The sequence below is a fragment of the Oxyura jamaicensis genome, chromosome 11 (genome assembly GCF_011077185.1).
Source record: "Oxyura jamaicensis isolate SHBP4307 breed ruddy duck chromosome 11, BPBGC_Ojam_1.0, whole genome shotgun sequence".
NCBI lineage: Eukaryota > Metazoa > Chordata > Aves > Anseriformes > Anatidae > Oxyura > Oxyura jamaicensis.
The window spans coordinates 21,235,043-21,259,041 of NC_048903.1; the positions used below are offsets into that span (position 1 = coordinate 21,235,043).

The 23,999-nt window shown below is 40.6% G+C and overlaps 1 protein-coding gene across 4 annotated transcripts; it reads left to right on the forward strand.

Annotated features, from left to right (window-relative positions):
- Positions 1-21,341, forward strand: ADAT1 (adenosine deaminase tRNA specific 1). 4 transcript variants are annotated; one of them, XR_004753824.1, is made up of 10 exons: positions 1-648; positions 1,402-1,470; positions 1,677-1,731; positions 2,478-2,608; positions 3,961-4,576; positions 6,821-6,966; positions 8,655-8,754; positions 10,254-10,340; positions 18,822-19,413; positions 19,651-21,341. XR_004753824.1 is itself a non-coding variant. In XM_035336794.1 (10 exons), the coding sequence occupies exons 2-10, from the start codon at positions 480-482 to the stop codon at positions 18,952-18,954; spliced, it is 1,506 nt and encodes a 501-aa protein (XP_035192685.1). In that variant the 5' UTR covers positions 16-125; positions 457-479; the 3' UTR covers positions 18,955-20,230. The 4 variants fall into 4 exon arrangements, 3 of the variants coding, with proteins under 3 accessions (XP_035192684.1, XP_035192686.1, XP_035192685.1); XM_035336794.1 differs by having other exon boundaries at positions 16-125; positions 457-648; positions 18,822-20,230; XM_035336793.1 differs by having other exon boundaries at positions 18,822-20,230.
- Positions 21,342-23,999: the final 2,658 nt, after the last annotated feature.

Consider the following 23,999-nt stretch of genomic DNA (forward strand, 5'->3'; position numbering starts at 1 on the left):
CGCTGTGGGGTGTGCTGAGGCGCTGCTGCGGGTGGGCCGCGGCGCCGGCTGCGGAGCCCCGCGATCCTCGGTCGTTGAGGTGTGGCGGGGGCCCGGAGGCCCCAGGGCGAGTGCGGTGGTGCCAGGCACGTCAGTGGTGACGCAGGAACCGCGCCGGGACGGGGATGTGATGAACACTGGGGGCTGCTGTGCAGTGGGAACGTCGGGGATCCAGCCACCTCGCCTGTTCCTGAGCTGTTCGGGTTCTAGCATTGTTTTTTTCTATTCCTGGCGATTTGGGGGGGGGGGAAGCCCACAAATCTTTATTCCATATGACATAGTGCCTATAATCTTGAAAGGGGTGGTGCAGGTGGGCCTTGGGCATTGGGGTCTGATACAGGAAGGTGCCATATTCCACAGGGTGGTAGGGTTTGAAAGGATAAGGGATATGAATTAGCGTGATGGAATCCTGTTTAGAAACTGGACTTGTACCAGGAGCCATGTGGTCAGCTGATGAAATTGCTGAGCTATGTTACGAGCATTATAGGACCAGACTCCCTAAGCAGGGAAAACCAGATCCAAACAGGGAGTGGACTTCAATGGCAGCTGTTGTCAAAGTGGAGTCTGCAGCCCAAAGAGAGGTTCCTGCTAGACCAGGGAATCTGCAGGGTAAGAATAAGTTGTTTTGCTAACTGAGCAGTTGTGGTGGAGATTTCTTTGTTGCTTTTTTCTTTGCTTTCAAAGACACCCCTAAAAAAACAAAGTACCCCTTCTTGTCCCATTTCTCTCTATCCCCAAATTCTTTATTCTTTGTAAGAGCTTTTTTCAGCTTCTGTCTGAAAAGGGACAGTAGTGGAATGCTCTTCCTCCCGGACTGTAACTAAGAGGGTGAAAGGCCTGTATTTGCTCTTCAGTAAGCAGTGAAAGTCTGGGCAGGACCTGAATACCTGAAGTAAATACCTGCAAAAGTGTGTTTGCCTATTCATAAGAATCCCAGAAAGGTTTCTCTTCGCCCTTGTTTAACAGACTGTGTTAGTGCACTGTGTATTTGTGTTAGTGCCAATAAAGGAAAATAAGATGATTGCGAACTTCCATGTTGTCATGCAGATCGTATCCTGTAGTTATTTCTTAACGCGTATGAGGAATCCTCTGCTAGTGTTCACACAAGTGAAGTGCTTGTTGCCTAGCATATCAAGTCAGTGTTAGCACCCCTGCTTTGGGGTCATAGACTTTCCAGAGCACCAGTGGTTATTACCTGCTATGTTGGTTCTACACCTGGTAATTTCCTGTCTGGGATGTCTTACTGCCTGCCTCTCTGTACCTGGCCTCCTACATGATGTTCTGTGTGCTGTCTTAATAGAATGACTGCATAAGAGCAATGCTTCTGGAAATAGCTTGTTCAATTAATGTTTTCATTTTCAGTAACAAAGGAGGTTGTTGCTATGGGAACTGGAACAAAATGTATTGGCCAAAACAAAATGAGAAAAACTGGTAAGTGTGGTTGTAAAATCTAAGAACGGACTGACTGTCCTTGGTTGCTTCTTTCTGTTGTTGTATAATCAATGAAGAATGTCCAAGATGTTGAGCTCAGTCTTCTGGATTGAAGCCAAAAATGTAAGGTCTGTCAAATTCTGTTTTGTTTGTTTGTCTCCTTTTCAATAATGACACATATTGTTCTCATTTGTTCATTGTATTAGGAGACATTCTGAATGACAGTCATGCTGAAACTGTAGCCAAGAGGAGCTTCCAGAGGTGAGACCGGAAGTTCTTGTGCTCTTATCCGGTGCCACTTAAGGGTTGTTTGTTGTGATGCGCTTCTGACCTGTGTGTGAAACAGATTTTGCAGCTTCAGGGATGAGAATGTAATGGAGAAAGAGATAGTATTACATCTTTTTTTTTTTTTTTTTTCTTTTGTTAGCAGAAGTTTAACCTTGTGTTTTTTTGTTTTGTTTTTTAAATGTCTGAATTGTGTTTAAGACCCTTGTACAAAAGCTTGTTTTTTCCTCATTACTTCAGGGACTCTACAAAGAAGTAGGATGTGATTTCCTGTGATGTCAATACTGGTATTACGATCTGCTGCCAAGGGTAGCCTTCTTGCTGTTTCCCATATACCAAATCCTATGTTTGCATAGGATAAACTATTTCAAGGAACTTTAGTGGCAGAAGCAAGTTTTAATTTTCTGCTGTTTGCCACTAAACCATCTGTCAAATCAGATGACTGGCTGTGCTGGTTCAAAAAAAAAAAAGTGGGAGGAGTAGACCTCAGATATACAACATGAGAAGGTAGTTAACTCTTCTGAACGTAACCCTTTGAGGTCTGTTATTAAGGTTCTGGTGATGCATTTGTGTTTATGTTGAGTTGTCTACAGAAGCCTAACTGGTTGGTTGGCTCCTCAAATACTTCATCAGGAGCAAATAAGCAGTAGTGGGAATCTAAGGTTTGTTGTTTTCCCATGCATCAAAAGTGAGGTAAATGATTCTTGGAAACTTTCTAACAGGTATCTTCTCCATCAGATGTGCCTGGCAGTTTCCTACCAGCAATGCAGCATCTTTATTCCAGGAACTGAAACAGGGAAATGGAAACTCAAACCAAATATCATATTTGTTTTCTTCTCTAGTCATACCCCATGTGAGTATGTTGGAGTGAACTAATTTCATTGGAGTGAACTAATTTCATGGCTCCTGCTTGCAAGGGACAGAAAAGTTTATACCTCTCTTTGGTCTTTCTGGAGTGAGTGAGGAAGTAGCTCATGTCATTGGTATGTGCCCTAAGATGTACTAGACTGGTGCTCCACCAATGCATCTGGCATTTTATCTCACTGAATGTAATCCGCGAGCAGTCAGTCATTAAACTGGATATACAGCTCATTATATAGTGGAATGCTTTGCTTTCTCTTTGAATAGTAGTGATTGCAATTTTATTTTCCAGAAATGAGAATGTCTGAAGTTGTGTCATATTTCCTGGTTACTTTGCTTTAAATGTTGTCTTCCTGGGCTCAGCTTTCAGTGAAAAAGCATTGCCGCTTTCTACAGTTCCTTAAAAAATACTGTCCCCCCAACCCAAAACTTACTATGGAATGGAACGCAACCTTTTATTCTGTCACAGAAAAGACTATTTTGTTGGGGAGGGTGGGGGTGGGAGGGGGAGAGGTGGGAGAGCAAACAAAACCAGAAACAAACACAAAACACCACATAGATGAGGGCCTATTGGTAAAATGTAGGAATGTGACCTGTCAGTCTACCAACTTTTCAGATGTTTTGATGTTACCACACTCTTACCAGTGTGTTATTTCAACTGCTAGTCTGTTACAAGAGCAAAGACGTCAAAGTACTCTGCTCCCTCAGTATTTCACACAGTGAGTTAGCACAGTTGTACATACATTATCATAATTTTGCAGGCATTGCTGGAATAAGTTATAATGCATTTCTTTGTTAATTCAACTTGAGAGTAGAATCTACATCTTCAAATTTAATAGCAAAGGTAATTTCCGGACTGCCTTTTCCGCACATGCTTCTCAGGCTGTGTTTGCTTTGAACTTGTCCTTGGAATTCTGTTTTTGAGCTCATTTTAGTGATGTAGATTACGGTTTCACCTTATTTGATAGGATTTTTTTCGTTATTATTTTGCAGTATTCCATACCGCTTAGATCACACCTAATTTTCCTGTGAGTTTTCTTCACTGCTTGCAGTTTGTCAGACACCTTTGATACCCTTTGTTTTATAGTTTTTGTTTTAAATTTAGCAGTTTTGGTTATTTCTTCTTAGAATGTGAAAGCTTGAAATTAAACATACAATGGCTCAAATTTCACCTAAGTCTGATTCATCGTTGTAGAGGACGATGTTTGAAGAGTGTTTTCCTGTGATTACATTTTCCCGAGTGCAAATCTGTAAAAGCTAGTAGTAACCGTAATATTACTGGAGTGATGTGTTTCAATCGCGTGAGACATGTTGCTAATTTTGATACTATTTCTTTTGTTCTAGGTGGAGATGCATCTATTATTCCAATTAGTGAACCAGAGAACCAGGTTTCTAAGTCAATGAATGGAGCTGATGCAGCTGGACAGTCAGCACAGTGTAGTAGTAACCATGATCATTTGGGTCTCGAAGATGAAAGGAAATTGGACAAAATGTCAAGCAATCACATAATCAAGAGATTGAAAAATAATGATGGTGGTTGGTTTTCCATGATCACTGAAGACCTGCCTGTTCAACAAGTATTTGTGAAACCAGAAGGCAACGCTAATCCGAAGAGTTGTGAGTGTTCTGCACAGATGCAAGCAGCTAACAAGACTGGCTTAAGCAGACTGAAGGCAGTAGATGTTTATAGAACTGGAGCAAAATGTGTACCTGGAGAGCTGGATGATGCCAGAGTACCTGGGACAGGGTATCACCGCGTGGGATTATTACGAGTGAAGCCAGGTCGTGGGGACAGAACATGCTCTATGTCCTGCAGTGATAAACTGGCTCGCTGGAATGTGTTGGGGTGTCAAGGAGCTCTCCTGATGCATTTCCTTCAATATCCAGTGTATTTGTCAGCAATTATAGTGGGGAAGTGTCCATATAGCCAAGAAGCTATGCGGAGAGCAATTATTGAAAGGTGAGTTTTCTCTTTGGAAATCAGCTAGTTTGTATGGAAACTGAGTTGTGGAAGGCAATGTCATACAAATATCAGGACTTAGCACCAAAGTAATTTGCAGAAAGTGTGGATTTCTGCAAATTCACATTTTGAGAAAGTAGGCCTGTGCAGTATGGAGAAAGATGACTACTGCTCATGCTGATCAGACTTGAAGATGTACCAAAGACTTTGCATTAGATTCAGGATCCACTTGGTTGTCCCCTCATGGAGCAGTGAGAGGCTGTTACCCACGTGAGCTTTTCTAGAAGCTTTCCAGCAGAAAATAAAACCTGAAAGGATGTGTGTTCAAGGTATTTTTCAGCAAGGTTGAACTTTCTTGAACCTCTTCAATATTTTTTTTTCCTCAAATAGGGTCAGGCAGAGCTTTTAATTTATTTATTTGTCGTTACTCCATGAAACCATTCTGAATCTCTTTTATATAAATGAGTTGCTCAGCAAAAGCAACTTTTATTTCTTGGAAGTAACTGAATAATAGAGTTCCTAAAATTGCAAATGGCTGAACAAAGCATTCCTTAAATTAAGCTCCCAGATATGTCCATCCTGAAGGTAATGTGCCTAAAAAGGTTCCAAATGAATACTAAGGTAGACTTTTTGCAATGTTCGTAAATAGGGTGAGTTAGGAAGGTAGTGGATTTTTGTTGCTTTCCGATGTTTCCCTCACTGATTTTAAAATAAGATATTTAATTTTTTTGGTTAGTTTCTGTTTTCATTGTTCCGTTATTTAGTCCTGGAAGCAGAACATCCGTATGTCTCTGCGATGTGACTGCTCACCGTGTGATTTCATTTTTGTGAGTGTGCTGTTGCCTTCAAGAAACCATCTATTTTAAGGTTATAAAAATACTGTCTGACTAGCTGCTTTTGCTTTCAGTTAAGTAACTCAGGGTTGTCACATTACACATCTCTCTGCAGTTGGAGCATGTCACTCAGAAATAGCTTGCTGTTAATATTACATACGTACCCTTTATATATGCACTGCAACAGTATACTCTTACAAACGGTAAGGGTGGAAAGGATGTCTTTCTGGTTGTTCTTACGAAACCTTTTAGAACTTAGCCTTGATTTAACTTATTAGTTCTTATTAATCTCTCACTGATTTCAGACCCTAATTTCAGAACTACTTTCAGCAATTATCAGGGTAAAAAAAATATTTTAAACATTACTTGAAGGGAACTGTAGTAAAAACTTTTTTTTTTCTGTTTAAAGTCTTACTGAGCTTGAATCCAAACTTCAGATTTTCTAGGAGACTAATATCTGGGTTACTGCATATGCATGCAATTGCATCCCATGGAAAATTTCAAAATCATTGTATTGTCTGTCCTCAGTACAGGTTACTCAAAACTTTAGAACAATATTTCTCAGAGTTATATGTGCTCTCAATTGTGCTGTGCAACTCATGGAAACTGAACGCTGGACCTAACACAGAAATTTCAGTGTTTGAATCTATTTAGGTTTATAAAGATGAGCAGTGTTTGGCAACCAGTAAGAAAGTCATGATTTCAGGTCAACACTTGGTTGCATTAGCAGTAGTTGTCAGTTTGCCCAGCCTCATCAGTTTTAGGTTGCAAAGTCAGGCACTTTTTCAGACTATTAAGTCTGACAATGCAAACCTCAGTTTCAATTCATTCTTGCTTTATATAAATACTGTGAATAAACAGATGCTGTTTTTTCCTCCCTGTATGATCCTACTATCATTCAGAATGTAAAAATAATTGAAGGTAATTAAGCTGAGTTTATACGTGGAACTTTAGGTATATTTTGTATCTTTCTGGTCTTTAGTTATGAACCGCTAGGTCCATAAAAATGTTAATGTAGTATGGTTGACTGTGTAAATACATAGTAATTATTATTTTTCATTATGATTGCAGAATGATATTGCAGTTTTTATTCTGCCTATCTTCTATGGAGTTGTAGTAGTTTTTAATTAGATCCGCTTTAAAATCAGTTCGTTGTAGTTTTTCTAGGAAGGACAAGGTCTTACAAAACTCTGTGGCTTTGTGTTTTTTGTTTGTTTCTTTGTTTATAGCCTAAACAAATACTGTTTAGAAGGGGAAAATGTCCCCATATCTCCTTGCATCTCTTAAAACTCACATTCAGTTCACTTTTAAAATATAATGTGCTTTTGATTATGAAGGGAAATTGCACGGAATCTGCTCGTCCTGGAAGATGAGGCTTTAAATCACCTGCATTTTTCCATGTTTACTGTAGGTGTCAGCATGTCTCATTTTTACCAGATGGTTTTCTCACTCAGGAGGTTAAACTGCTGCAATCAGATCTTCGATTTGAACATAGCCGTCAGGCAGTCCAGGAAGTTCAAACTAACAGCAAAAGAAAACTTGTTCCCTGTAGCGCGGGTGAGTTAATTTTGACTAGTTGTGTAACTGTGTGCAGAAATCAAAATATAAATTATGTGGCTTTGATGTTTCCTAAAACGTAACATCATTCATTGTCAGTGCTAGAGGCAAAGTATGACTTACATCAAGATATTAATTTCAGAACAGAACTTAATAGTATTTGCAATACTATTTTCCTGTAAGCACTCTTCAGACTGACACTGGCACTTGGTCAATGCCATTAGGAATTTATAATCTAAACAAAGGTAGAAAATAAACAGCCAAGACAAAAGCTCTGAGGGCAAGTAGAATCAAAAGAATTCTTATTTAAGGTAGTTTTGTGTTCTCCTTGGTAATGAACAGAAGGTAATGAACACTGAGTTATGGTTATAATCTCCCCCAAAATCTTTGATTGTGGAAGAAATACAGAGTAGTATACTGTAAAGGTTTAATTGATAAGAAGTTTTTGGACATCACATTTTCTGTCATGATGATGAATGAATTTGCAAGTCACATAATTTAGCAATGTGGTCTCTTTCTGGGGGGAGGAAGCGCTACTGTATGCGTACGGGTAAGTATTTTCTCAGAACTTGGACGTGGTTGCCTTCTGCTGTTGTATTTTTGTGGCTTAATTGGAAGTTATTCTCTTAGAATAGACCTGATGATAAAATAGAAACAAATGTTTCTTTAATGAAATTCACAGATTCATTAAACTATGTTCAATTTACAGGTGCCAGTAGGGAAAAGACTTTGATACTGTGAGATAGGAAGCAAAATATATTGTTGGAAATGCTGTGAATTCACTTAACAAAAAACGTCTGAAGCAAACTGTGACTAAATATACTAAATAAAAATTACTTCTACTTTTTATTTACTCTTTACTTTTGTACAGTTACTCAAGTCATTTTATTAGAAGATGGTAAATGATACTTTATGAAACAGTTTTGCATATATTAATTATGTTAGATTGAGTTTTTCATGAGCAGAGGAAAATCAGAATTAAGTCTAAATTTGTTGCAACTCTTTCACCTGCTTGGAAGAGAGAAATGAGAATTAAGGGAGCAGAAATTATCTCAAGACAGTAGAACTTAATAATACTGTTGTTAGGCTATGGAGGCGAAGACGATCGACATGTTAGGGCATGTCGATCACTTTTGTTTCTGGTGACAAGCCTCTTCCGATGCTTTGCTAGTTCTTTACAAATTTGTAAGATATGGTATGCTGAGTTACAGCATCAAGAAGTATACAGTCTAATATTGTAATTGCATATCAAGATGGGGGTAAAATACAAGGTTGTTAGCATTTAACAACTCTTCCAACAAAGTATTTTTATTTGACTGTTGGCTAGTAATGTTTTTCAGGTAATACCTACAAATATTTGTGTGTCAGTTATGAAACAGAACTATTTAGAGGATGCACAGTATCATAATAAGGAAAACAAATGTTGACTGGTACCAGTAGTATGGGGGTGTGTTTTATAGCCTGATACAAAATAATGCCATCTGACTTGGAAATTTATTCATGCTTTGTCTAGACTGGATACACCAAGGAGAGAAACCCTCTAAAAATGCGGAAGTTATGGAGCTGTAGGATAAATGTTTAAAGAGGCATGGGTTCTCAAAAGAGCTGGTTAAGATGAAGAGTGTGTGCATTTTTTCTTATTATTCTTAGCTGAGTTTTTGTTCTTTTAATAATCCTTTCTTCCTCAGCTATCAGTTGGAGTGCGGTTCCTGAACAACCTCTGGATGTCACCTCAGATGGTTTCCGGCAGGGAACAACAAAGAAAGGGATTGGGAGCCATCAGAGCAGGTGTGAGAGTATTGTGATACATGGATGCGCATATCTTACATTTTAGCGTATGTGCCTGTCTCTTAGGTCACTGTGGCATTTGGCATTGTCAGAGCAGAAATTCTCTGAGTGGGGAAAGGTAGTGTGGATAAAAGAATACTCATTGTGTAAGGGAGGGAAGCTGAATGAGGGCTAACAAGTTTATCCTGTTTCTTGCTTGTCACTGTTTATAAAGGAGAACACTGTCAATAATAGTAGTGGGGGACTATGATCAATATTCCTTAAAAGACAGCTTATTTGTTGGCAAAGTTGGAAAGTTTTTTACTTTGTGCCTTTTGGATTGAAGACTGAAGGAAATGAATGTGTAGCATGATCTTTTTTTACAGATTTTGTTTTCTGTAAGAGTCAGCTCTTTGTTAACAGCTTTTGTGGTAAAAGGTCCATGTAAGTAATTTGTAGCCTTAATGTAGGGGGTTTGTTCAATACTAAACAAGACGTGTATTTCTGTTCTCTTTTTTTCCCCCCCTTCAAGGAGCCTTTTAGGTGATTGGGGGGCGGGGGTGTTGTGTGGTTTTCCTCTGTTGAGCATATTAGATAACACTAAATCTCATGGAAGATAAAGTTGACTGACTAAAAGCAATTTCTAAGTAGTCTTCCGGTATATGATCTTGCCTATGCTTAATTAACTAAAACACCAAAAACTACAATATGAACTTTTGACAGATTAATATGAAAATGAAATTTTAGAGTACCTTTGCATGCCAGTTTTGGGGTTCTTAACCTAATGCAAAATAGAAAGCACTTTTTCTTTTAATAATTCTGGAGAATTAGCTTTCATGTGTTGGAAGACTGAATTAGTTAACATGAAGATAATCATGTAATAAGAATTTAATTCCACAGAAAAATTAGTTTGTTTTGAAAGCCCCATCCATGTTTCATGAACAGCTGATATGGTTGTCTGACTTTTGGGAGAAGAGAAGGACTTAAAGCTGATAGAGATGCCTGTGGTATCTTAAAGACCTTTCAAACTTTCACTTTACTTTTTGATGAATCTCTTTGTATTTAACTGCCCTCCATCTGTTGCTGAATGTATCCTTGTCACTGTTGTGAAAAGGGCAGCACTGTCGCAGATACTTCTTCTGGTTCTTTTATTTTTTTCTGAATAACACAAATTTTCCAGTTTAAACAAGCTCTTGAAGTCCTGTACTTGTGTGATCATTTCTGGGACTAGTCCCTCTGGTTCAGCCTGTGCTATAATTGTGAGCAAATTGATGGTGCAGTCTCATACAGATAACAATGTGGGGATATTAAAATGTTCCCTCTGCAAACTGACAGTGCTGGCTGGGACAGTAGGGGTGCTTTGTCAACGTAACATTTAAAATTAAGGTTTAAAAAAAGGAAAGCAGTGGGCAGCTCAGATGGGGTATGAAAAGTTAAATGGTAGAGCAAAAATATTCAGCTGGAATGTATACTGTAAGCATTAAGAGGAAGTGCATTTCTGATTTATTTTTTTCCATCAGATCCAAGATCTGTAAAGTGGAACTCTTCCATGCATTCCAAAAGCTGGTGACGAGTATTTCACAAGAGAATCTACCAGACACTCTCCGGTAAATAAATTTTCATAATATCTATGTGAGTGAAAAGTTATCTTCATGAAACTCAAGAGTAATGTGTTGATACTAGAACTTTCCAATGAGTCTCACTTGAGATAACTCCGTTGTTAAAATGAGATACTTAAAGAATACAGCATATCCTTGATGGGTTAGGAAGAGTCTTTTTGGTGTTGGTCTTTTGCCTCATTGGAGAAGTAGCTCATTAAGGAGAGACAGAAGAAATTGCAGGTGTTTTGTTTGTTTGGAGTTAAGGTTTTTGGTGTGAAGAATTGCTGCTTTTGGAAAGAGTAAATTCTTTTCCTGATCACAGAGACAGAATCACAGAACTATAGGGGTTGGAAGGGACCTCAGAAGATCATCGGGTCCAACCCCCCTGCAAAGCAGGTTTCTCAGAGCAGGCTGCCCAGGTAGGCGTCCAGACAGGTCTTGGAATATCTCCAGAGAAGGAGACTCCACAACCTCTCTAGGCAGCCTGTTCCAGTGCTCCGTCACTCTCACCATGAAGAAGATCTTTAGCATGTCAGTGCAGAACTTCCTGTGTTCTATCTTGCGGCCATTGCCCCTTGTCCTATCCCCACAAAGCACTGAGAAGAGGTTAGCTACATCCTTCTGTCTCCCACCCCTCAGATATTAATAGACATTGATAAGATCCCCTTTCAGTCTTCTTTTCTCCAGGCTGAACAGACCCAGGTCTCTCAGCCTGTCCTCATAGGAAAGATGCTCCAGGCCCCGTATCATCTCTGTGGTCCTCCGCTGCACTCTTTCCAGGAGATCCCTGTCTTTTTTGTACCGGGGAGCCCAGAACTGGACACAGTACTCCATGTGAGGCCTGACCAGGGCAGAGTAGGGGGGGGGAGGATCACCTCCCTTGACCTGCTGGCCACGCTCCTTTTAATGCACGCCAGGATCCCATTGGCCTTCTTGGCCACCGGGGCACACTGCTGGCTCATGGTCAACCTGTCGTCCACCAGGACCCTCAGGTCCTTCTCCGCAGAGCTCCTCTCCAGCAGGTCGTCCCCCAGCCTGTACTGATATATGCGGTTGTTCCTTCCCAGGTGCAGGACTCTACACTTGCTCTTATTAAACCGCAGACATGTCCTGCTCTTGTAATAGATGTCTTCTGGACCCCTTGTAAAGTCTATTCAACTTTGTCTTGTCAGAAAACTACTCTATTTTTTAAGACAAGTCTAGGCTAAAATCTTCTTTCAGCTAAGTGTATGATGGAGTAAGAGCTAGCAAGGTGAGACTGTGCAGGGCTGTTTCTGCAATGTGTGCATTATGTGGATGGAGACTTTCTGGAACAAACAGAAAGAAGCTTTTGTCTGAGGAAGCCATTCTTGGGGATTTCATTTACACCATTAGAAACAAGTTGGGATTTTCAAGCTGGAGATTATATATGAGACTGGATGATTATCACGTTACATATTTGGTGGTATTTCACCTTGCCGTGCCTGATGATTAGGAGTTATAGCTTCATATATAAACATGCATCTCACTTTGGCTTAGAGATTATTCTAAGTGATGCAGAAGGTGACAAATCTGTTGCTTTGGAAGGTTTATTTTATTTCAGTCTTATTTCCAGGTATGATTTTTCCACCTCTAAGATGAAATCATAGACATCGAGCTAACTTAGCTGCTTATAACTACTGGTGGGCATGGTCCTGCAGTGCTCTCTGTTGTTACCTAATGTACTTTCCTGTTCTCTCCCTGGTATTAGTAGCACTTCTCCAACCCCATAATGAGCCAGTTCAAGTAGCTAGTGTGGCAGAAAACATTTTCCTTGTCTTCTGTGTATCTATTGGACTGATGAGCTGAATTGGCGCATGGAAAGCCAAAGCAAATAATAAAAATGATACATAAAGAGGAAAAAAAAAAGTAGAAGGCAGACATGTCTGGAGCAGGGAAGATGTGCCATCTTTGCATTTCAGTGGCACCAAGATATTAGGTAAGATAAAATTGGCCAAAGTATACCCTGAGTGTACTTTAACCTAATTATTAGATCTTGCTTGGTTTTCAGTTTTGTGAATAAAAGACTGCAGTTATCTTCTGTGTCTGTAAGTGTCTTTTTTTAAAAGCTCTGATGTCAACGTGAACCACGTTACTGTTGAAATGGTTTCAGCTGATCATAAAATGGCTTGGTTTGGAAGGAACCTTAATGATCGTCTAGTTCCATCCCCCCTGCCATGGGCAGGGATGCCACCCACTAGTTCAGGTTGCCCAGGGCCTCATCCAACCTGGTCTTGAACATTTCTAGGGATGGGGCATCCACTACTTCTCTGGTCAGCCTGTTCCAGTGGCCTCATCACCCTCTGAGCGAAGAATTTCCTCCTAACATCTAATCTAAATCTCCCCTCTTTTAGCTTAAAACCATTCCCCCTTGTCCTGTCATTGTTTGCCTGAGCAAAAAGTTGCTCTCCATCTTTGTTATAAGCTCCCTTTAAGTATTGAAAAGCTGCAACGAGGTCACCCCAGAGCCTTCTTTTCTTTAGGGCAAACAGCCGCAGCTCTCTCAGCCTTTCTTCATAGGAGAGGTGCTCCAGCCCTCTGATAAGTTCTCTGGCCCTCCTCTGGACCTGTTCTAAAAGATAAACAACCTTCTTGTGCTGGGGCCCCAAACCTGGATGCAGGACCCCAAGTGGGGCCTCACAAGGGCAGAGCAGAGGAGCATAATTACCTCCATTGACCTGCTGGCCACTTCTCTGTTGATGCAGCCCAGGATGCAGTTGGCCTCCGGGGCTGCAAGTGCGCACAGCTGGCTCATGTTAAGCTTTAGGTCCACCAAAACCCCCAGCTCCTTCTCTGCAAGGCTGTTCTTAATGAGTTCTCCACCCACTCTCATGTCTGGGAGTGCTCTGGTGCAGCACCTTGTACTTAGACTGCATGGAGAGATGCACTTTCCTCTTAATTCAGTTTAAAATTATCATCTCTTTTGAGAGGGAATGGGTTCTCACTTATTTAGTCACTGTAATTTCCTCAGAAGAGCATGAACTAATTCATTGTTGAGTAGTTGACTCATTGTGCTGATCATGTGCTGCTTATGTAAAGTCACCTTACCTCAGGCCTTTTCTAGACTTCAGTGGCTTTGTAATTTCCTTTGACTTTTTTGTCCTCTACCATTTTTCTCTCTCGGCTTCTCCTGACTAAGTCCAGCTGACTTGCAGATGTGGCATCGCTTCTAGGCTGCACAAACTCAGTTTATACAGCAGAGATGCTAGCTCACCAGTCAGCCTGTTCAGTTGACTTCCTTTTGAAGTCTTCCCTTTTTCCTACTTTTCAATTAAAAATCAAAATAAAAAGTTGCTTTCCTGCTTCCTCTTCTTCCCTTACCCTTTCTGCACAATATTCTGATGTTTTTTTTTCCTTTTTATTCCTTGTAGTCTGAATTCAAGTAGACTTCAGATAAACAATTTGAAAGTGTGGAATTTCTTCTTTTGAACTCCTGTGTATTCAACTCTTACCCAGTCTTTTTTTTTTTTTTTTGTCTCCTATGCAAATGTAGCTTATCTCCTCTCATAGATGGTTGGCTCCTGTGCTATGCTGTCACACCATTTATTTTTCTTGCTTTGCCCCTACATTCCTTCCCTGCCTTTTCTGGTCCACTTTTTGGTCTCTTGGCTCCCATCTGTTCTGCTCACCCAAAGGAATCTCATTCTGTAGTCCTTTGCAATTTGCTAGAGAGCTTGTCTTGTTAGTTTTGGGGTGTATTAGGACAAGAATCTTTCTTCAGCCCTTTTCTCACCTCCTGTTGTCCACTGTTAGACTCAGGGTACTGGGACAATTAAAGCTTTACATGGAACTAATGTAGTGATGTTCTTTTATTTTTTTCCTGTATGTAAACATGCTTCTCTTGCTTTCTGTCCCTTCCTTTCTCCTTCATTCTTGACATCTCTTCAGAATCAGTGCAGGCACTATTCAGTTGGAACAAGTTGAGAGCATACTCAAAGTAGAAGTTTGGCTCCTCTTAAAAAGCAAGCTTAGGAAATTGTGGTGATGTAGTACAGCTAACATGTGAAACATAACATTTAGCAGTTGCTTCTTTCAGGTCTTAAGTTGGTTTACTTTCAGCTGAAGAGGATGAGGAGATGTTTGACTGGTATTATCTACTTCTTCATCAAGAATCAGATAGTGCTGTGTTGCACTGTCCCATTTTCTTCATTTCTGATAATTCCTGATCTGTCTTCTGTGCCTTACTTAAACCCTTGCCCATCTCTCTAACTGGACTATAAACAAACAGTAACATCTTAGATAACTGCTTACCTCCACCTGCCATGCTTCATTCTTTTATGTTTGACTCCCTCTCACATGTTGTTTGGTATTAATGATTGGAGTTACTGGTACATAAGTCCTTTAAAACAAAAACTAACAACTACTGCTGCTAGTCAGCTGTCTTATTCAGTCTTCTTACTGGTTACATCTCCCATGCTGCATCAGTTTCATGTTTCCTGTGCTCATTGTTAAGGGAATGATATGATGCAGTTTTGGGGCTCTGTTGTGCCATTGTTAATCTGAATTGTTACGTGAAAACCTCTGTAGTTATTAGTATATATATATATATTTTTTTCAGAATACTCGGTGGTAGTTTGGCAAAGAATTTTTTTTGGATTTTTTTTTTCTGCTGGCAGAATCTTGTTCTTCACACCTTGTTCATCACCTGGGAAACTGAAAGCCTTCTTTTGTGGCGACCACTCTACAGATTCAGCAGACACTGCAGTTTGTGCAAGGTGTGGCTAGCTGCACAACCCTTTTTGTGAATCTAAGTGGTACTTTGCAACAAAAACCTAGCCTGAGTTTCTTGCTGGGCTTGTTGAATGGATGGCTGATCATCTTTTTTCTTAACTGTGATGGGTCCTGACTACATTTAATATTGTGTTTTCTTTCTCCTTCCCATTCAGTCTGCATTGTGTATGGGCGATTCCTGCTGCAGAGAAGCCTCACTGGGGGGGGGGGGGGGGCGTAGGCTGTTGTACAGAGGAGTATGTGTACTAAGGGTACAAGGACTTTTAGATGGCTAAGATTAAAAGAATTGCGCCAGGGGAGTTTTAGGTCAGATGTTTAGGTCAGATGTTAGGAAGAGCTTCTTTACTGAAAGGGTTGTGAGGCATTGGAACAGGCTGCCCAGGGAGGTGGTGGAGTCACCATCCCTGGAAGTCTTCAAAAGACGTTTAGATGTAGAGCTTAGGGATATGGTTTAGTGGGGACTGTTAGTGTTAGGTTAGAGGTTGGGCTCGATGATCTTGAGGTCTCTTCCAACCTAGAAATTCTGTGATTCTGTGTGATTCTGTGATTAAAATACCTAAAGAACAGAACATTCTCTTGGTTTCATGTTTAAGATGCTATGAGAATCAGGCAAAGTATGGTTTCCTGGCACCCTAGCATTAGGGGTTCACCACTTATTTTTACATATTGAACATCTATGAGCTTTTACCCTCTTAGATGTGATTAATTATTCTTTTCTGTAAGAGTAATGTTTTGGTCAATGCCTGACGGTATGCAGCAGTGTATTGTTTTTCTTTGTAAGCTGCCCTGCTTGTGAGAAGAATCACTTCAGCTCAGTTTTGCATGTGGCTGAATGTATGATCCTTTTTAAGTGTAGTGGTGCTGGTGTAATGCTTTTTCCAAGTGTGTGACACTATTGGCTCACCTCTCACGTCCCTGGCATGCATTGGAACCACTCTGCTTCTCTCCTATACTGTAGTCTAGTGGTAAGATTGGAATAGTAAAGGGAAACATAAAAGGAATGTAGTCAGTCAGACCTGGATAGGCTGGAGATGATATTATTTACAGGACTGCCTGGGTCAGCAGACAAGTGTTCCTTTCTGCCCCCTCTTCCTCCCTCCAAAAAGGTCACAGGTTCTTCATTACAAATTCTTGGAGTCTACTATGTTTGGGGCATTAAGAGATACAGACAAATCATGTGGCTCTTTTGGCAGATGTAATGTACTTTGAATTTGAAAGCATTCTTTCCATGTGTATATATATTGAAAATTTCTCATAAGCCCAAGGAGAAGTTGAGCATTAAGTAAAAAAATCTGTTTCATTTGGGCTGCTCTTTGATGAAACTGTTTAAAATGCAGCTTTGTTACATCTGCTGTTAAATCCTGTAGCAATGTTGCCTGCCTGGAGAATGAGATCTCAGGAAGCTGCAGTTGTATGTGGTCTTGTAACTGCTAAAGTGAATTGAAAATACTGAGCTACTTCTCACTGCACATCCTACTTTCATGCTAGCTATGTTTTCCCTTACTGTCTACTGTAACAGTTTCATAACAAAACTCTGTTGAAATAATCTAAGTTGGGAAAGTTCCTGAAGTATTTTAGTTAAACTGGATTAGACTACTGAATATGCGTTCAAAAGCCATTGATTTGCCAGCAAATTCAGGAAAAAATCAACATTTAGCAAAGATGAAATGATGAATAGCTAGGCATCAGTCTTTCTCTTGGCTCTGTGGCTGATGGAAGAATCTATATATAAGCGTATAGCATTGTCATCTGTAGCAAATCCAAGAAAAACAGGTGTTTCATCTTTTTACAAGATTGAGCCAGTCCAAAAATCTGTGGTCTGTAGGTCTCGTTCTTTTGAAAAGCTGTGTTTCGAAGATGTAAACAGCATCTGATATTAGCTGTTCTATGGTGAAGAACAAATATAAGTTATTAGATGCATTCACAGTGAAGAAGGACAACGTCAAAATCTTAAATGTGTCAGAAGTACTTCAAGTATAGAAAGTATGGTAGCATAAAAGTTTCTTCCCAAAGACTTAATTGGTCATCACATTTGAGTATAAGCATACACTTTGTTTCTTCAAGAATGGTCTTGAGGTGGAGGGGAGGTGCAGGTGGCTTGTACCATATCTCTGAGGACCATGCTGGAGGACCTGGGAACAGCTAGCCTACAAAAGAGATTTGAGGGAGCTGGTTAAGGTCCACCATCCAACTTGGATGCGTGTTGTTTCCTGAACGCTGCTTACGCAGATAATTGGTGGTCTTTTACCTCTTTAGTGATGCTCCTAAAGCATGATCTACCATTGGTACTGGGATTCTGTGTCTGCTCCATTGAGCAGGTGGAGGAGAGTTGCAGTGGACCCTTCCACAGAACTTTCAAAAACAGCTCAGTAGTTAGTTTCACAGAGTTTGAATAATGTGAAAGAGGTAAAAAAAAAAAAAAAAAAAATGGATTGGCCATGACAAACAGAGTGCAGGCAGAGTAAGAGTATGTAAAAGAAAAGTTGTGGATGCCCCATCCCTGCAACTGTTCAAGGCTGGGTTGGGTGGTGCTTTGGACAACCTGGTCTAGAGGGTCCGTGGCAGGGGAGTCGAAACTATATGATCTTTAAGATCCCTTCCAAACCAAATGATTCTGAGATTCTAAGAGTCTCCCATGTTCAGCAGTTGAGTAGGCAGGTGCTTTACTCTTGCACTTTCTGAACCTCGGGTCTTCTGTATAGTTACTATCTCAACGGTTTGCTGTGCATGTCAGCGTTCTAGAAATACAGTTATAATATAACGCTGAATGGCTGAATTATAGCTTCTTAGGGTCTGCTATTCTGCTGTGTTGGGTGGTGGTGATGACTGTGGTGCCTTTAAGCATGAAAGTTTGTTCTGTAACCTAGTGCAGTGGTTCTCAGACTTTTTAGATTAGGATCCCTGGAGCAGTTTGGCTCTTCGTTTTTACTGAGGAATGTCATGTTGCCTGTGAATTTACCTTCATATTGGATCGATGTTTAAACATTGTGTGTCTCGTGTGGTTTGACACTGGTAAAGGGAGAAGAAAGAGGCTAGAAAAGAAATAAGTCATATGAAATTGTTTTAGAGATGCTTGTGCGCTCTCTCTCTCTTATGTGTTCAGATACTGTTGACCTGTATTTCCCTGTTTTGAAAACCAATGGTATCATGCACTCGGTAGAGGGACTGGGGTGGTTTTCCTGAGATTGTGGGGAGCAGGTGCTACATAACAAAGGGGAGTAGAATACCAAAACTGAGCCTCTTATGCTTTAGGAAGAAGATAAAAGAAAAAATATATAATTCTTCCCCATAACTCCATGTTAGAAAAGAAATACTCTTCTTCCCTATTCCCTTCCCTTCTGGCCAGCAATCACACTTGTTCTTCCAGCAAATCAAAGCACCCATCTCTAGCCACATTTTCTGCTTTGGTTCTATGTTTTTTACTACATAGGTTTTCCGTAAGCTATTGTCACACAGTCAGGCACTGATACTTCTGTTGCTGGAGAGCATGTATGAAGTGTGGCAGACAAGTTACTGTTTTCTTCTTTCATGAGACTGCTGACAATGTCTAAAAACATTGATTTCCTCAGCACCTGGGCCTCTCCAAGTCTCCCTAGAAGCACAAGAGAATTTCACTTAGTGCAGAAGAGCTCATAGGACATCATCATATTCTTAAATGCTTGATTGTTTTTTTCATTGTGTTACAATACATCCAATAGAATAATAGACAATTTGCCATTGTTGTGCATTTTCTGTCAGGATGAAGACCCTAAAAACATACTGGGACTACAAGGAAGCTGCATCAAGTTATCAAGAAGCCTGGAAAGTGCTGCGCAGCCAAGCGCTGCTGGGCTGGGTCAAGAATGCCCAGGAATACCTGCACTTCACATGAGAATAAAAGCAACTGTGAATACATCAAAATGCCCGGAAACCTAGCAGATACCTGTGCTACTCAAGGGCCAGTAAAGATGTCCTCTAGTTCCTGTGCTATAAGGAGATAGGACTGAAAATGAAAGTAAAATCAGAGATATATTTGTTTTGGTTGATTTTCACCCTGCCCTGTGCCCCCTTTCCCCCTCTATTTAACTGTAGAGAAGAATTATTGCATGTTTAGTTCTGAGCTTCATGAAACAATGTGCCTTCAAAAGTAAGGAAGCAGTGATGCGAATCATCATTTTTCTGAGGATATAATTTATCAGCTGTAGTCTGTTGAAATGGAAGTTACGTCAACTGAAATTGAAACAGTGCTATGGAAGAAAGGCTTTCTTTGTAAAACTTTGGTGCTGGTTTTCCTTCCACTCTTGATAACGTTGTGATTGTTTTTGTGTTGCTGGGACAACTCTAATGTATAGTAAGTAGTATTTTTATAAGTCTAGGCTCTTCTTGTTTGGTCCTTGCAAGAATTTTCTGTCTCCCCACAGAATTTTTTGCTCATAACTGGAAATAGTAGTTTTGTTCAAGGGTCTTTTTCTGAAAGTAATCTGTATAACTTTCTATTACTAAAAGTAGCCAAAGCAGAATTAAAAGAGTGCCGGGGAGAAGACTGTCAAATACTGCTTATGTTATCCTGTGCATCTCTTAATTTCAGGAGTTTGCCAGATGCCCCTTCACAGTTGATGTGCTTCTGTGGACAGGAAAGACATCTCCTGAATTACTTGGTTCGATCTTGTTCAACAAGGGGTTTTTATTGATGGTTGTTGGTTGGTTGGTTGCTTGGTTCAGGGTCTGTTTTTTCTTTTTTCTCCAGTGATACGTGGTTCATGAAAAGCAGGGATGCCTTAAGCATTTATGTCAGTGTTTCCTGGCAAGTGTTCATTAATAGCCTTGCAAAGGTGGAAACACTGATGGGGACTGTAAATAGTCTCTGGCAGTCTTTGCAATCTTTGCCTTTATGCTTCATTATCAAAGAACATCTGCATGACAAAACAATCCACATTGCTAGCTGGGGGGAGGGAGGGGAACAACGGGTGATCATCCTCAAGCTTTCTGTCCCAATTATTACCTTCTGGGAGTAATTTCAGGACTGTGTAACTGCTACTGAGCATGCTCCCTTTCTGTACTTCTTCTGCTGTAACCTACTATTCCTAAAGTATCTGGACAATGTAATGGCAGAATGAAAGAAAGTGGTTAATTTGGAGTTCAAGAATTCTTTAGTTATTTGAGTTTTCTATTGTTTGGTATCTTACTGTTGTTTTGGACTTGAAAAATGGGTACAGAAGTTCTCAAAACAGCTTTTACAGCCAACCTACAGAGTTGCATAGGGGACTGGACAGTTGATAGCAGAGACCGTGTTACAGAAGATTTATTTATTTATTGAGGGAATAACAACAAACTTGAATTGTGTGCGCGTAAGCCTATCCACTTAACTCCAGCACTGACATCCAGAAAGACCAGTTGAATTGGTGATGGGGAAAGACATTATGTGTGTTTGTAAAGGGCAGCAGATTATGGAGAATGGTGACTTGTGTTAGTCATCAGAGGCTGGAAGATGGCCAGCTGCCATTGCAGATATGCCAGTGGGTGAACTGCTAAAGAGAAATTTTAGCAGTTACCATCACTGAGCAAATAGCATCCCAAGGGCAGAGTCCTGTAGCTTAACTAAAAAGATAACTGGTAAACTTCCAGGCTCCTGAAATTTGCCTCTGTGCTTCCCTGAAATCTTGCAGAAACTGTTCCTTAATGTACCTGGTTTCCCTTCATTAATCGCCAACAAAGTCTGAAGTGAACCGGCCGACCAGACTGGAATGTTTCCAGTACCTGTCCAGCTGCAATATTAAAATGGATTACATAAAGCTTATTTGTTCTGTAGTCTTGGCATCAGACTAGTTTTGAGATGAGCAGTTACATGATGTAAATTCATTTAAACTGATGGTTAACAAGGACAACCAAACAAGTGGTAATTGGAACAGCAGAGTTTATGAGGGCAGCAGGATTCCCAAGGCGTGTGTAAAATGCTCTGCAGAGTGTCTTTATATTACCCAGATAGATGCTTGGATATCCCAAGCTAGTATGGGGACCGATCATTCCTATTTGCTAGAACAAAGAAACTGTAATTCCTAATTTGTATGGGATGCCTTTAACAGCTTTCCTGTTGAAGAAATTGTTCTATTCTCAATCACAGTAAGAAAGTTGGGCAGACAGCCTGCTCATTTTAAACAAAGTCAAAAGCAGAGCATAGGAACAAGTACTTGTCCAGGTCTAAATTAAACTGTCATTAATTTGAGTTTGAAGCTGAGATTTCTTGAGACTATGTGGTAGCATCCCTCTCCCCCTGAAAAAGCAAAGTTCTCATCTTTGCAGTATGCTTTCACTGCTTACCTCATGCTGGCTGGAGCCCTTACTCTTCATAATACGTTCAAAGTAAATGGAAGATGACTCAAATTATTGTCTGTGGAGAAACAGTGACCCCAAAACAAGGTTCCTTTGTGCTAGTTGTTCACAGCTTTGCAATTAACCTAGTAAGCAGAAGAGCAAAGGAAGATCTAGGGCTGTGCTGCTGTGGGTGGAGTCAGGCTTCCTTCTGATGGTTAGAAACTATTAGATGGTTATGAAACCATGCCTGGAGGAAATGCTTGAGGTATAAGCAAGAAAACAGTGAGTGAGTTACTTCTTATGAAAAGCTACTGTCAGTAAGAAGGAAAGAAAGGTGTTAAGAGTAAAACTGGCACCCAAATGCAGTTGAAGGTTCTTTCTTAGAGCGTAACTGTCCTGAGAATCTGATAGCATCATTACAAGTGCATTGCAGCAGTGGTGGTTTACAGATGAAAGCAAGATAATTTTTGAGGAAAGACCATCTAAATTCAACTAGTATTTGTTTCTTTATACCAGAGATGACATTTCAAGTAAGGTTAAGGTTATATAAAAATGCTACTGTAAGAATAGTGAGATGTTTACTCCATTTCTTCATTATTCCGAAGAGCTCAGAGGGTGGTGATTGGCAGTGCAGAGACTGGCTGGAGATCTGTGACTAGCGGTGTTCCCCAGGGGTTGGTGCTGGGTCTGGTCTTGTTCAACATCTTCATTCCCAACCTTCATTGTCCACCCTCAGCAAGTACGTCGATGATACAAAGCTGGGAGGAGTGGTCAACACGCCAGAAGTCTGTGCTGCCATTCAGTGAGACCTGGACAGGCTGGAGGGATGGGCAGGAAGAAACCAAATGAGGTTTAACAAGACCAAGTGAAGAGTCCTGCACCTGGGAAGGAACAGCCACATATATCAGTACAGCCTGGGGGATAACCTGCTGCAGAGGAGCTCTGCGGAGAAGGACCTGAGGGTCCTGGTGGACGACAGGTTGACCATGAGCCAGCAGTGTGCCCTGGTGGCCAAGAAGGCCAATGGGATCCTGGCGTGCATTAAAAGGAGCGTGGCCAGCAGGTCAAGGGAGGTGATCCTCCCCCTCTACTCTGCCCTGGTCAGGCCTCACATGGAGTACTGTGTCCAGTTCTGGGCTCCCCGGTACAAAAAAGACAGGGATCTCCTGGAAAGAGTGCAGCGGAGGGCCACAAAGATTATATGGGGCCTATGGGCTATGGGGTTTTCTCCCTGTGAGGAAAGGCTGAGAAACCTGGGTCTGTTCAGCCTTAAGAAAAGAAGATTGAGAGGGGATCTTGTAAATGCTTACAAATATCTTAAGTGTGGGAGACAGAAGGATGTAGCTAACCTCTTCTCAGTGCTTTGTGGGGACAGTACAAGGGGCAATGGCGACAAAATGGAACAGAGGAAGTTCTGCACCAATATGCCAAAGAACTTCACATTGAGGCTGACGGAGCACTGGAACAGGCTGCCCAGGGAGGTTGTGGAGTCTCATTCTCTGGAGATATTTGAGACCCATCTGGACGCCTACCTGGGTAACCTGCTCTAGGGAACCTGCTTTGACAGGGGGGTTGGACCCGAAGATCTCTCAAGGTCCTTTCCAACCCCTACAATTCTGGGCTTCTGTGATTCATTCAGTGTATAGACTGAAATGCCTTCTCAGTCCTTAAGGGTTAACAGAAAGATAAGACTGTATGGGACCCAGTGTTCTAGACAAATTGCTTTTAATCAATTTTCAAGACACACTGTCCTCTCTAAAGGAGAGGTATGCAGTTCAAAAGAAAATCTTTGTTTTCTTGACGTTTTAAAGTACATCTGCAGATACAAAGGAAAGCATATGAAGAGCCTTTATCCCTGCATTCTCTGGAATTACTTGGGTACCTGGGTTCCTAAAACCAAACTAGTGAAAAATTACAGAGAAGTTAAGAGAGTAGTTATGTTTGTTTTTAGAGGCTTATGAAGGGTATTCCAAAAGTCACGTGAATCATAACATTGGCAATAAAACCTCACCTTTCCGTGTTTTGGTGAGATACATTTCAGCTAGCATGTAATTAGTTTTCTTGTGCAGTTGTGAGGGCTGAGGTACATTTTCTTATTAACAGCAAAAAAATTACTTAATACTGTAGACAAACTGTGATGTTTCAGCTTAAAGGAAACATTTTTTCAGCAGAAAAAGGTATTAAAAATCACAGCTGCAACTAATTAAGTCTGAATCAAAATGCTTTAGAGTAAATGGTAATACCAAGTCCATGGAAAGGAGGGATGGAACACATTCTGGAAAGAAACAGGGACAGAATGTTAACTAAGGCATTGCTATATATTGCAGTACTATTTCAAATAATGAAGGACATACTGAAATTAACTGCGCATTCTCAGATGCAGTAAGCACATACAGCACTGCTAATGTGACAAGTCCCAATAATACTGTAGTATCGATGTTTCATAAGCTCCTATCTCTTCAAATGTGGAGTCATTCTGCCAGCACCTCTAAAACCTGTAGTGCTGAACACAATTCCATGCCTAAGGTGGCTTCACGGGAATTTTAGTCTAGTATGAATTTGATTTAAGCTTAGAGAGTGATAACATTTCCACTGTGTCTGGAAACACTTTAAAAACTAAACTCT

What these genes read in the sequence shown, in the direction of transcription:
- ADAT1 (XM_035336793.1), top strand. Translation starts at nt 441, where the DNA reads ATGGAATCCTGTTTAGAAACTGGACTTGTACCAGGAGCCATGTGGTCA. An exon ending in TAGACCAGGGAATCTGCAGG is followed by an intron (nt 649 to 1,401) that starts GTAAGAATAAGT and finishes TTTCATTTTCAG; the next exon opens with TAACAAAGGAGGTTGTTGCT. An exon ending in ATTGGGAGCCATCAGAGCAG is followed by an intron (nt 8,755 to 10,253) that starts GTGTGAGAGTAT and finishes TTTTTCCATCAG; the next exon opens with ATCCAAGATCTGTAAAGTGG.